Source organism: Lissotriton vulgaris, chromosome 1_1, assembly GCF_964263255.1.
Source record: "Lissotriton vulgaris chromosome 1_1, aLisVul1.2, whole genome shotgun sequence".
Lineage (NCBI taxonomy): Eukaryota > Metazoa > Chordata > Amphibia > Caudata > Salamandridae > Lissotriton > Lissotriton vulgaris.
The window spans coordinates 2,126,944,807-2,126,958,766 of NC_141685.1; the positions used below are offsets into that span (position 1 = coordinate 2,126,944,807).

General features: G+C 42.2%; 1 protein-coding gene across 2 annotated transcripts in view; it reads right to left on the reverse strand.

Annotated features, from left to right (window-relative positions):
• LGR5 (leucine rich repeat containing G protein-coupled receptor 5) overlaps positions 1-13,960 on the reverse strand; it is a 743,377-nt gene that overhangs the window by 96,930 nt on the left and 632,487 nt on the right. For both annotated transcript variants that reach the window (XM_086921836.1, XM_086921845.1), the window contains one exon: positions 6,332-6,403. In XM_086921836.1, the coding sequence (XP_086777962.1) occupies positions 6,332-6,403 (72 nt within the window). The remainder of the gene's footprint in view (positions 1-6,331; positions 6,404-13,960) is intronic.

Genomic DNA, 13,960 nt, shown 5'->3' on the forward strand with positions numbered 1-13,960 from the left:
TCATGGCCTCCACGAGCCAGGGCCGCAGTACTCCTTTCTCACTGACATACTCCACCGGCTGACACAGCAGACATGTAGGTCACACATTTGGAACTGAGTCTTGATTACACAAGGGCAGAGGACATTTTACTATGGCTGTGTTTAAATCACCATTCCCACATCGATGTGCCATGCACTCCATGCATAGCATTCCAACCACACGTGTCTGTGGGCCCTTGCTGTCTTCTGCCTACACTGCGGCACTGCAGGTCTCACACCAATCCAATACAGTCCGTACCAAGCAGGACACGCATCGTCGCTGGCTAAACACCCTCTCAACTCTGGTGCGACTAACTGAGTCAGCCACAAATCCATGTGTTAGAGATCCAGGAGAGGATGGCTGGACAGCGGTTGACCCGCGTTGACCTCTGCCTCTGGCCTACACTGCGGTCAACTAAGTCACACATTCGGAACTGAGTCTTTTTTTTTTTTTTTTTTTTGGAAAACCTTTATTGCAAGAAAAGCATTACAAATACAGACCTACAACCACAGAGGCCAGCCAGTAGCAATAAATACCAAATTGAAAGTGTTACAAAGCTCATCAGCCGACAGCCCTTGGGCCCGGCAGCGATACCTGGCAGGAGGATATACGAAAGGTTTCACATTTTGTATTTTATAAACCCACACTCAAACAAAATAAATTTTTCGAGGCGTAGAGCTATACATTTTAGTGGCTGTCTCCAACAGTAGGGGGAGCAACCCAGCTAAAGGGGCTAATATATTGAAGGATAAAGGATCTCGGAGAGGGAAGGGGACCGAGAGTAGGCAAACAAATCATACACATTAAAAAGCAGAGAACTTGGAATGCACGGTCACGGGGATAGAGGAATGTCAGAGACTTCTACGAAAGGGGGGGGGGTGCAAATCTCTCCACGATACGAATTCCATTGGCCCCATATCCTCCCCACTTCTTGGGTCTGCCACGGGCAACATATACAGTTTTTTCTCTGAACATGCACCAATCTATGTTTTCTTCCCATGTTGAAACTGAAGGTGTCCTTGAAGATCCCCATAGTTGGGCTATGTCCCTTTTCGCTATCATGTTGCCGAGGGTGGCCCATTGAGTCTGAGCAACACTGTAATCATTCGGCTCCCAGATGTTTAACAGACAGCGCCTGGCCTCTGGCAATAATGCAACCCCCGTCACCTCTTCCATAACGGCATGCACTCGATTCCAAAACAGCTCAACATCTGGACATTCCCATATAATGTGAAGAAAAGTAGCAAGCATCCCGCAACCGCAGCCTACACAACACATCCACAGAATAACCCATACACATCAGGAGTGGACCCGTGACATAGACACGGTGCAAGATCTTCAGTTGCACCAGCCGGAGACGCGCCGGAATCGCGACCTCTTTGGGGGAGGATATCGCGGCCTGCCAGTCTTCATCGTCCAACTCCAATCCATCGCTGGTCGAAGCCCCGCGAAGCTGTACAAGGAGATCCGAGCGGTCATTGATACGTTTTTTATATATGAGAGAAATAGTGCTATCGGGGACATACCCGTCAAGCACTCTATCTTCCAGGGGAGAGGACTCTGGAATAGTAGCTCCGGCTGGGAAGACCGATTCAAGAGCATGGCGGATCTGGATATAACGGAAGTGTTCCCTATCACTCAATGTATATTCCCGTTTGAGTTCGTCGAAAGTCTTGATTCTGTTCTTGAACCAAAGATCTCCGACCTTACTAATGCCAATGAGGTCCCATTTGTTGAATCCCTTCATCGTCCAAAGACTGCCCAGTCTTTCCGCCGCATACAGGGGGGTGGCTTTAGTTAGCTTGTCCGACCACCCTGTGGCCGCGGTCGCACTACCCCACACCCGAACCGCTACCCCAGTGGGGCCAGTCAAATTCTTCCTAGGCGCCCTAGAGGAAAGTGCCCTATTGTAGATATTGTGGGATGTAACGCGATGCCCACGGGAACAGCATCTGGAGTGGCTCCGCATCTGAACTGCAGACGGTGAAGTCAACCACTTAGGAGTACTGAGAGTCCCAGACAACCTCGCCATTAGGAGCTTCATTCGTTGCTCTCGCATGCCAACGGTTTCAGCCGTTAGCAGGCGTTGCACTCTTTGATGTCATGTTTTTCACCCAAGCACCACATGCAGGTAGCATGAGGATCGGTACCCGACATCTGCCAAGCACAAGACCCACAAGATTTAAATCCCAAAGGCATAGCGAGCGCCACACACTTTTTATGACAGAGACATCTTCACAGCAGGGCTGAAAAACGTCCAGAGATACGCTCTGTGCGTACAGCACAGAAAAGAAGAAACTGATGTCTGCACGGCAGGGGGGAGTTGCATAGCTTCACTGACGTCACAACCGGAGTCAACATTATCACAGTGCTGTACGACGCCATCCCCAGACGTGCAGAGGTACAGCTGAAAAAGTTTCGGATCCAGTCTGATGCCTGGGGAGAATTCAATTAAAAAGTTAAGAAATCTACGGCTAAATGTCTCTATCAGATTAGGGTTTTACATCAAAAATCATGGTTTGATGCATGGAAACGCCCATGGAAAGCTCCCTTGACCTAAGTAATGAGAAGCAGCGCTAGGCGCTGCTTTGTATTACTTATAGGTGACTTTCCAGCGCCAAATACGTTTTGAGCTAGAAAGTAAATTGCAAATTAACATTTGTGCACCCATTTGTGTCCCTTTTGAGAAGCAATCTCAGCGCACATTTATAGTAAATAACCCCATTCTTCTCCATGCACGAAAACTAAAGCACTCTTTTGGTGGAAATACACCACTGATAGCTAATCATATGCTGACATGCCAAAAATAGACTGATCTACATTCCCATCATCTGTGTGCTCTTCTCTTCACTTTTTCGGCTATGAACGGGAGCTCTGGCCATCAGCTAAAAGTGCCTTTAGATAGACCTAAATTAATGGCTGAGAAATGTTTTCTGTATATCAATACACAGTAGGGGGTTATAAATTCCATAGATAAACTTCTTTTCCCACAAGTGCCTAAGTAGTTCTTTTTGGTCATATAAAGATATATGTTAAATAGTAGGAGATAACTATGGTAGAGAAAATGCAAAACCAAATGTACCAGTACCAGTGCTTTAAATGGAAAAAATAAGTGCAGGTAGTCATTAGATTAAGTTAGGGGCGTGGCTAGTGGGTGGGATTAGAGGCGGGGTGAGACATGATGATAGAAAACACTTTTATTGAGTATTCATTTTGCCCTTGACAGTTGTCTTAAACTTTCCATATGTGCAGATGAACAGGTACATATGCTAATAAAGGGTGGTGTGAAGTACTTCTAGGAACAATGCAAGGAGCTTCTAAACCCTGAATGCAGCCAAGCCAATAACAGTACTATTAGCACTTTGAGGCTAAGAATCAATGTGCACCAGGATGGCATAGCGTCATTAATAAGAAGCATTAGACTCATTTCTTTTCAAATACCTCATGGGTGTCCTGATTCTCTTCTTCTCTGATTTGGTTTCTCTCTCACACACAAACACACACACAACCAGGCAAACGCACACAAGCAACCAAACAAATACGCTCTGTCAATCTTCACATCTCGAATCTCTCAATCCCTCCCCCACTCACTTCTCTCCCATGTGTACCCATTTCTCTCGCTGCCCCACTCTCACTACCCCAAAGGTATTTTATAATCCTCTACTATCACTCTTTCGATTTCTAATCTGCCATCTCTTACTCTTTCCATAGCTGTCTTTATGTTTTCCCCATTTCTGTCTGTGCTTACCCCTTCTGTCTCTATTCCCCCCTTTACACTGTCCTTTGTTCATTCTATCTCTGCCACCTCACTTTTCACCTTCTTTCACCCCATTCTGCTTCATCTTCCCTCAGGCAGAAGGCCACAATGCCAGAGAGCTTGCAGTGGCAGACAGTGAGCACTGTAGGTTTGTGAGCAAGCACAGAGTGTAGAGGTCAGTGGAAGAACAATACTGGCATCTGATGGGCAGGTCAGTAGACCTCCTCCCACCTCACTTGAGCTCCAGGCAGGCTGCGTAGGCCATTGCCACCTCGTTATCCCAGTCAATGTCCCAGCAGGTGGAGGAGGGTGGGGTGGATTTGCAGGAGCAAGTGAGTCTCGGTGGGAGGCCAAGCGGTTAAATGGCACCGTCACTTATGCAAGCTCTCTTCCCTCCCACTAATCAGGCTGCATCCATCACTGTGCCCCTGGATGCTGATGTGCAATACCCTAACAATATGACCCAGCATGAGGCCCAGCAGGGAGCGGTTGACGACAATCAGAGCTTCCATCTAGGATCTAAGCACTTGCCCCTGCGGCAGGCCTCCAGTAGGCCTTCCATTTGAATAAGATAGACAGATACCAAAACGGAAAACATGTGGCCAAATAAACAGGCCACAACTGGCCCCCTGGCGTCGGCCCAATATGAGTGCCAGTACTCAGCTTGGAAAAAACAAGTGTCGGTACTCAGTACCTGTGAGTACCGGCCCATTTATAGCACTGACCAGTACATTTTATAAAGGAACCCATATTTTAACATGCTGGCTGCACCAGTTGAGTTTATTTTTCACTGTTATTTCCATACAAGTATAAAATAGAATACAAATAGAAGAAAAACAGAATAAATAAATAATAATAAAAAATAATAGGGCTAGCAGCCATCAAACAAACTAAAATGAATTAGTTGAAAAAACACAACCCATCATAAAAATAACACGTACTTTGGGGCAAATTGGCGCCCATCAATTCAACAGCATTTCTAAGGGCATTGTTGAACAATTAACATAAGTCCATAGCTGTGCATTATAGAATCATTTGGGCATTATTGTATTGCCTCCATGCAGCTATAAACTATAGCTCCCCTCAACTAGCGATTTAGAATAAATTAAACGCTCAATCTAAACCATTTCGCAGAAAGCAGTCAATATTATGACTGTATCTGGCCAAGCCACGTAAGCGAAAAGCTCAGACATTGCTCTAAAACTAGCATTGGTTGCCCGCGTTGGTGTAGAGGACACACAAGAAAGCTACTATTTTGTAACAGATAGAGCATTATAGTAATAAATGGAGATATTCCTACTGTAAATTGGTTACTAAGAAACAATTATCTAGCTCAAGTCTCCCTTTAGCAAATAGAACTATGCCTAAATCGTACAATATCAACCTTAAGCTGCTTGTAACAGTGCAATTAAATTCATGGCAGATGCTTGCTCTTTCCCATGTGTCATCAACATCTTATCCAATCACAAGGCTGCTGAAAATAACTAACCAGATATTCTCTACGAGCTTTTGGGTACACAGCAACTGCATTCCAAATCATACCCTTAATAGCATCATGCAAGTTTGGTCCTATTGAGATAATTTACTAAGCTCATTTTTAATACCAAAGATTGCTAGACAAGCTGGTTCACAAGTCAACTCTGCACTTACTTGGCAGTTCCTACCGGTGGGAATACATTCTTAAATGGTATACTTCCAGCACGGTTCAACTATTTGGACAAGCACCCATTAAAAGCTCTGATAGCAATGTTTGGATGGGTTGTAGAATGGAGGTGAAATGTAACCATGATTATCATGATAATTTTCGAGCAGAAGGTTTTGCTAACTTATGAAAAAGCACCCTAAGGACGAAGTTCAAATTTGTAGTTCGTAGCTTCAGTTTAGCAAGATGGCACCTATCGAAGCCATCTCTAGCAGTCATACACCTAAGTAGTTGGGAGGGACACACGCTCAACAATAAAAAACACACATGTTCTCTTCTGCCCTTGTTGTATACCAAACATTAATCCCCTTCCCATACTAGTGTTAAACTCCATTTTGTTTGGCAAATTTAACCAATAAGAACGTGCAAAGACCAACAGCAATATGCCCGAAGAGAAATATATTGTTATATATTTCATACTGGGACACTTCCAAGTTTAGGAGAACAGGAGCATGTGGTCCTCAGATTGTACCCAAGATCAACAAAATCCAAGCAAAACATTAGAGATGCATTTCTGTACCCCTGATTTAGCCCTTTTTGGTGTGTGTATGTTCCTAGATTGTGTATTGCTGGCCCCCACCTTGGTCTGAACCCAGGGATCCATGCAGATTTTAATTGCCATCAGTAATACAGTAAAAATTCACCATCAGGCAACTTTACCCCACAGTTTGTTTCTGCCAACATGTTAAAATCTGTGTGGTAGTGTAGGCAACAGGAGTAGAGAGAAATGTTCCAAATGGGTTATTCTATCGTTAATGATGTTCCCCAATTCAAGGCACTGTACAACATACCACCACAACGTGATTTATTAAACACAATATTTGGCAAAAAAGATTAACAAATAAATACTTACAGTCTGGTTAGAGATGGCAAAGAAGTAAATGAATTGGGATGAATGGTTGCAATTTTGTTCCAAGCTAAATCCCTGTGGACAGGAAATGAAACCATTACCAAAACATTGTGAGACAATATCTCAATCCTTAGGATCAAAAACCAAAACATATATTGCAATCATTTTTAGTTACTTATTTGATACAGTGCAGATCTAGCTCCAAACCACAATGCACTTTACAGAGAACATTTTACTGTAGCAGGATCCTCTTGGATGTGAGGAGGTGAACAGTGTATAGGGTTTTCTTGAGACCCATTTGTAGCTGGGGTTGGACATTTTGGACACAATCACATACATTGCACTGGTGCTGTGAAATGTTAACGGCTCCGTGCACGTTTTCACCTGTACCAGGCAATTATTCAGAGTAATTTGCACCAATGACCAGTGTGGAAATGACATTTGCACCGTATAAACAGGGAAACAGCTGATACAACAATGCCTTTACCACACATGTAAGTATATGTGTCTTTATGTGTGTGTGTATATATCTATCTATCTATATATTCACTGAAAAAAACATAGGTTTCACACCAGTTATAGTTAGGAATTAGCATTTAAAATACCTATTAAATTCACTGAAAAAACCATAGGTTTCACACCAGTTAGAGTTAGCTGGAAATTTTACTGACATAAAACCATTGAAATTCCCACGTTATAGTTAGTTGGACTCACTATAACTTGCGCGCCTGCAATGCACTGCTGATGACGTCACATATTACATCACTCATGACATGGTCAGTGACATCACTCATGACATCACTGATGACACCATCCAGTGAATGTGTGTCTTTCTGAAAAATAAATATGTTTTATATTTTAGTTTCTATTTTTGAATATGTGTTTCAAGGGTTACATTACACTGAAAGGAGGTCTGTCATTCGGTCACAAGGATGGTGTCACTGTTTTTTTAATTCTTTTTTGTTGTTTTATATTTTTTAGTATCAGTATGAGTGTCTGTATGGTTTGGTGGGGGTATTACTTAGCACATAGATGCATCAACAAATGACTCACTGTTTGTATGTGTTTTGAACACAACATATGTGCAGGACTGTATGGGTGGATCAGTGTGTATATGTGTGTGTTAGTGAGTGAATGACTGTCTCACTAGTGTCTTTATCAGTAACGACATATGTTTTAATCTAGTATATGTGAGTATTGATGTATACAAGTGAGTATATGTGAGAGTGAGAGATTGTAAGAGTTCCTGTTTAAATAAGTATGTGTTTCTATAAGTGATTGTTTAAGAGAGTTAGTATGTGTAAATTTCCTTAGAAGTAAGGTGGTTGTGTGTGTATAGTTGTATATGCTAATAAATGGATGTTCAATAGTTTATTTGCATGTGTGAGTATGTGTGTGAGTAACTTTTGGAAGACTGTTGGTGTGTAACAGGATGTATATGTGTATCACTACATATGATGAGTGAGTATATGTATGAGTAACTATATAGAACTGTTGCCGAATGAGTGGATGTGTATATAGATGGTGGTATTACTGAATTGGTTGTTGTCACTGGTATGGGTATCTCCATTTTTTTGAAAATGTTAGTTTCTATTTTTGAATATGTGTTTCAAGGGTTACATTACACTGAAAGGAGGTCTGTCACTTTGTCACAAGGATGGTGTCATCAGTGATGTCATGAGTGATGTCACTGACCATGTCATGAGTGATGTAATATGTGACGTCATCAGCAGCGCATTGCAGGCGCGCAAGTTATAGTGAGTCCAACTAACTATAACGTGGGAATTTCAATGGTTTTATGTCAGTAAAATTTCCAGCTAACTAAAACTGGTGTGAAACCTATGGTTTTCTCAGTGAATTTAATAGTTTTTTTAAATGCTAATTCCTAACTATAACTGGTGTGAAACCTATGGTTTTTCAGCGAATTTCATAGGTTTTTTAAATGCTAATTCCTAACTATATATAAGGCCCCAAACCTATGTTTTTTCCAGTGAATTTCAAAATTTTGTTAATAGCAAATGTCTATAGCTATGAAATGTAATATTTTTGTAAATGAATGAATCCTATATTATATTTGTATTTAAAACAATTTTTTTAATGTATATATATATATATATATATATATATATATCTTTTTTTTTTTGCCCTGGATCGCTCCCGGGGCGCGCCCCGGTGAGCGCCCCGGAAAGCGTAGTCTTTTGAAGCGCCCCGGGTCGCGCACCGGGGAGCGTCCCGTTAGCGCCAATGCCGCGGCCGAAAACATCATTGTGACGTACCGCGTAATTGTTTGTATATATGACTGTGCTATTTTGTCTTTATATGATATTAATTTATCGAGAATAAAGGAATTGACTGACTGACTGACTGATACGCATGGCGTAAACGCACCCAGAAGCACTCGAGCGAAAACGATCACGCAACTTAAACATCCGACGTGCTTACGCAACGACGACCCCGGGCGCGCCCCTGGGCACGCTCGGGGGCGCGTCAGGTCATGTGACCTGAAAATAACACTTTTAATTGGTGCAGAACAGTTTTGGTTTCATAATGATGAAACCCCTGGTCTTGTGACCTGAAAATAACACTTCTCATTGGTTCAGGACACTTTTTTTCCCAAATGATGAAAGCCCCCACCTTTTTTCCTTATTCTGACTTTGTCCTTTGACTGAGGAAGACCTGTTTTGAAATCTTTGAGCTATATTTTGTACTTTGAAATGGCTACAGTAGCAGCATCAGCTGGAGCATCTGCACCACCACCACCACCACCACCACCACCAAGAGGACCACCACAACATCACATTGGTGGTCAAGAAGTAGAGGAGGAGGAGGAAGAGGAGGAGGAGGGGAGGAGGAGGAGGTGGCTGGAAGAACACAATACTCCATACCAACCCAAGCCACACATTGTATGGGAGTTTTTTTCCATCCCTGAGGGAAAAAAGAAAGTGAATGCGGCAAAGGTGACTTGCCTTATCTGTGACATGGAACTTTCAAGGGGTAACCCAAATAAAAAATATTCATTTGGGAATAATACCATGATTCGCCACATGCAGCGCAGGCATCCGAACAAATATGCTGCCGCAGAGATGAGAGAACTGGCCAGCAACCCTCCCACAATCTACACCCAGCACCTCCAAATAAAAACAACCCACTCCATCGGGACCAGAGACAAGGGAGACAATCCCTTGCATACAACCACGGTTTGGAGAATTTAGGGTCACATGTATTTTTTGTGGTAAGACCATCTCCTATGGTGAGCAGAGCCTAAAGCTCATCCTCCTTGCTGGTGACAACCACAATTGCCCCAAAAACCCTAATTGTTTCCTTATTTTTTTTTACTCCAGTTGAGCCATTTTCAATTCGCTGTTTTTTGTTTCTCCCCATAAAAATAACAAAAAAAACCAAAATAGTTCATAAAAGCCAAAAAAGTACAAAATGTTCAAAAAACATAAAAAAATATAAAACAACAAAAAGAAGAAAAAAAACAGTTCTTTTTAGAACTACCTCCAAATTATAAAAAAAGGCTACATTTTTTAAAAACTCCATCATTCTTTTTTCCCCATGGAACGCTCCCCGGTACGTTCCGCGGTGCGCGTATCGGGTGCTCCTCCCGCGCAAATAAAAAAAAAATAAAAAAAATGTTTTTGCGCCGCGGGGCCCTTTTATAGCCCCCACATCAAACCTAGGGGGTCAGGGGGGGTCTACTCTGCCCCCTTATGGTCATTTCCCCCTTTGTTTTTGCCACCTCTTGTGTCTCGATCCTACCGAGACACAAGATGGCGGCCGCTCCGGACTGTTTCGAATGTTTACAGACACCCGAGAGCCAATCAGCTTTCGGTGCGCACCTCGCGTGGCGCGCCCGGAGCGCGCCCCGGTGTGCGTACCGGGGCACGGCCATAGATATATATATTTTTTTGAACCTAAATTACTCAAAAACCACTGAAGCACATTTCTTGAGACATAGCAAAGGCACATCGGGCTACCAGTCCCTATTATTTTTGCCAAATATTGTGGAAATCCATTCAGCCGTTCGGGCTAAAAGTGAGGTCGACCGCCCTATGGAAATTAACATGGGGAAAACACGTTTTGGGACCCCCCTTTTATCTCAGCCCCCGCTTGACGAATCTCTCCCAAACTTTCAAGGAAAGACCGGAGCTTCGCGAGGCAAATTTGAGGAAATTTTCAGGCAGATTCGTCAACCGGCGCCAAAGTTATTCACAATAGAATTTTGAGATTTTGCATAAAAAAAAAATCCTAACTATAACTACCTACTGGCGACCGCCAGTAGGTAATATTGTCCAAAAAGCCCAATAGCTTGCGAGAGGTTACTTGACAGTGCTCCTGCCCTCAGGCATCATGTTGCAGCCTGTCTGGAAGTCCCGGTATTTGTTAAAATTTGGTATATATATATATATATATATTCACTGAAAAAACCAGAGGTTTGACACCAGTTATAGTTAGCTGGAAATTTTACTGACATAAAACCATTGAAATTCCCACGTTATAGTTAGTTGGACTCACTATAACTTGCGCGCCTGCGATGCACTGCTGATGACGTCACATATTACATCACTCATGACATGGTCAGTGACATCACTCATGACTTCACTGATGACACCATCCTTGTGAATGTGTGTCTTTCTGAAAAATAAATATGTTTTATATATGTATTTGTAAAGGTCGATGGAAGAACAAATGTTTAAATAAGTGTGTAAATGGATGTTTTTTAAATAAAAAATTGATTGTTTAACTGGCTTATTAAGTGTATCTTAGTGAGTACATATATTAGCATGTAATTTTTAAATATTTTAATATATGTATCAGTATTTCACTTTGTGTGTAAGTGGCTGCATGGGTTGGTGACTGACTCACTGTTTGTATGTGTTTTGAAGACAGCATATGTGCAGGACTGTATGGGTGGATGAGTGTGTATAAGTGTGTTAGTGAGTGAATGCCTGCCTCACTAGTGTCTTTATGAGTAACTACATATGTTTTAATCTAGTATATGTGGGTATTGATGTATATAAGTGAGTATATGTGAGAGTGAGAGATTGTAATTGTTCCTGTTTAAATAAGTATGTGTTTCTATAAGTGATTGTCTAAGAGAGTAAGTATGTGTAAGTTTCCTTAGAAGTAAGGTGGTAGTGTGTGTATAGCTGTATATGCAAATAAATGGATGTTCAATAGTTTATTTGCATGTGTGAGTATGTGTGTGAGTAACTTTTTGATGACTGTCGGTGTGTAACAGTATGTATAGGTGTATCACTACATATGATGAGTGAGTATATGTATGAGTGACTATATAGAACTGTTAATGAATGAGTGGATGTGTATATAGATGGTGGAATTACTGAATTGGTTGTTGTAACTGGTATGGGTATCTCCATTTTTTTGAAAATTTTAGTTTCTATTTTTGAATATGTGTTTCAAGGGTTACATTACACTGAAAGGAGGTCTGTCACTCTGTCACAAGGATGGTGTCATCAGTGATGTCATGAGTGATGTCACTGACCATGTCATGAGTGATGTAATATATGACGTCATCAGCAGTGCATTGCAGGCGCGCAAGTTATAGTGAGTCCAACTAACTATAACGTGGGAATTTCAATGGTTTTATGTCAGTAAAATTTCAAGCTAACTATAACTGGTGTCAAACCTCTGGTTTTTTCAGTGAATTTAATAGGTTTTTCAAATGCTAATTCCTAACTATAACTGGTGTGAAACCTATGGTTTTTTCAGTGAATTTCAAAGGTTTTTTAAAAGCTAATTCCTTTCTATATCGAGTTTCTAACCTACGATTTTTTTTATAAATTTGCTGTTTTGTGTAAGTATTAATTATTATTTTTTATTTTTTATAATATATATATTTTTTTAAATAATTTTTTCCTGGAGCGCTCTGGGTGCGCGCACCGGTAAGCTCTCCGGAAAGCGCACCCAGAGCGCTACTTGCGTTCGTGAAGTAAAATATAAATGTAAAGTAAATAATAACGCCAGACATTTAGTACCATACATATAAAAGCAGTTTTTTTGAATAAGGAAATGAAAATGATTTTGCATTTTCGTGAAACTATCAAAACGTCACTCAGGCGCGCCTCGTAAGCGCCCCCGGAAGCGCCTTCGTTCGCGCCACGTATGCGCCGCCGGAAGCGCCTACGTTTGCGCCACGTGAGCACCCCTGGAAGCGCTTCGGTGCGGGCAGCGTAAGCGCGTCAAGTCATGTGACCTTAAAATAACACTTTTCATTGGTTGCTAACAGTTTTTTTTACAAAGAATGAAATCCGGACCCATTTCCTTCACTTCTTCTTTCACTTTTGTGACTGAAACTCCTGCCTTTTTGCTCTTGGTTCTTTGTTGGATATGTTGGATTATCATGGCTGCCAGACCATCCAGCAGTGAAGATGACTAATAAATTCCTTGATGAAGAGCCTCCCCAGCCGAAGGTGAAAGAACATTTCATCTGAAAAAAAATTTCCATACCAGAAGACCAAAAGAAGGTAAAATGCTCCAAAAGTGGAGTGCAGGATCTGTCACACAGTCCTGTCACGGGGTGACCCCACTAAAAAATATTCTTTTGGGAACTCCACAATGATTCGCCATGTGGAGAGGAAGCACCCCCAGAATTTTGCCCAGGAAAGTGTCAGGGCTCTGGCACAAAAGGTACCCAGTGATGGGGCCTCTACATCCACCCAGAGGACCAACAACATCGGTGAGGGGGAGATCACAAGAGCTGGTTCCGAACATTCAGCCTGCATTTAACAAAGGCGTCCTTTAATGCAGATACTGTGATCAGCTACTTTGCTATGGGGAGCAAAGTGTTCTGCTCATGGTGCGATCATTGGAGAACCATCGCTGCCGTTACCAGCCCTAATTATTATTTTTTTGCTCCTGTTGAGCAGTTTCCATTCCCTGTTTTTGTTTTGGAGAAGTGTGGCTCACTGGTTAGAGGAGGCAGACCTGGAAGCTGAGGTCAGCCCGGGACCAGGGTTCAATTCCCGGCTCGGCGGGTCTTGAGTCCTAAAATGTCCTTGGACTCGACAATTCTCGCTCCGGTGCCTACTCGATTCACGGGTTCACACTCTGCGACTCTGGGCAATAGCTTGCTTAATCTCCACAACGGCCCCACGCGGTGGGATGCCTGGCTTTCACCTTGTGGATACCCTGCCGGGGTTATCTCACAGGGGAATGCCAGGACGGGTTCCCTAAGCAAGCGCTTAGATACCGGGTCGGTGATTTGCGCTATATAAATACATGTACATTTACATTTACATTTTTGTTCTAAAAAAAGAAAAAAGAAGAAAAAAAAGTTCTTTTCAGAACTACCTCCAATTCTCATCAAAGAGCTATATTCTTAAAAAAATGAAAAAGAGTAAGTGAAGTGGAGTGCATTGATAAAGGAAAGGAAAATGAGTAAGAAAGAACAGAAAGGTATGAGAGGGGAAAGGAAGTGAAGTAGGGGGACTGAAAGAAGGTGAGTGTTGGGAAGGAAAGTAAGGAGAAGGAGAGTGAACATGGGGAATGTGGATATTCAAAGGAAATGTAGAAAAGTAACAGGGGTGTGGAAGGGTAAGAAAAGATGTATTGCTGGAGTTGCATCATTTTTGTGACGCACTCCAGCAATGCATCACTTTTGCGCTT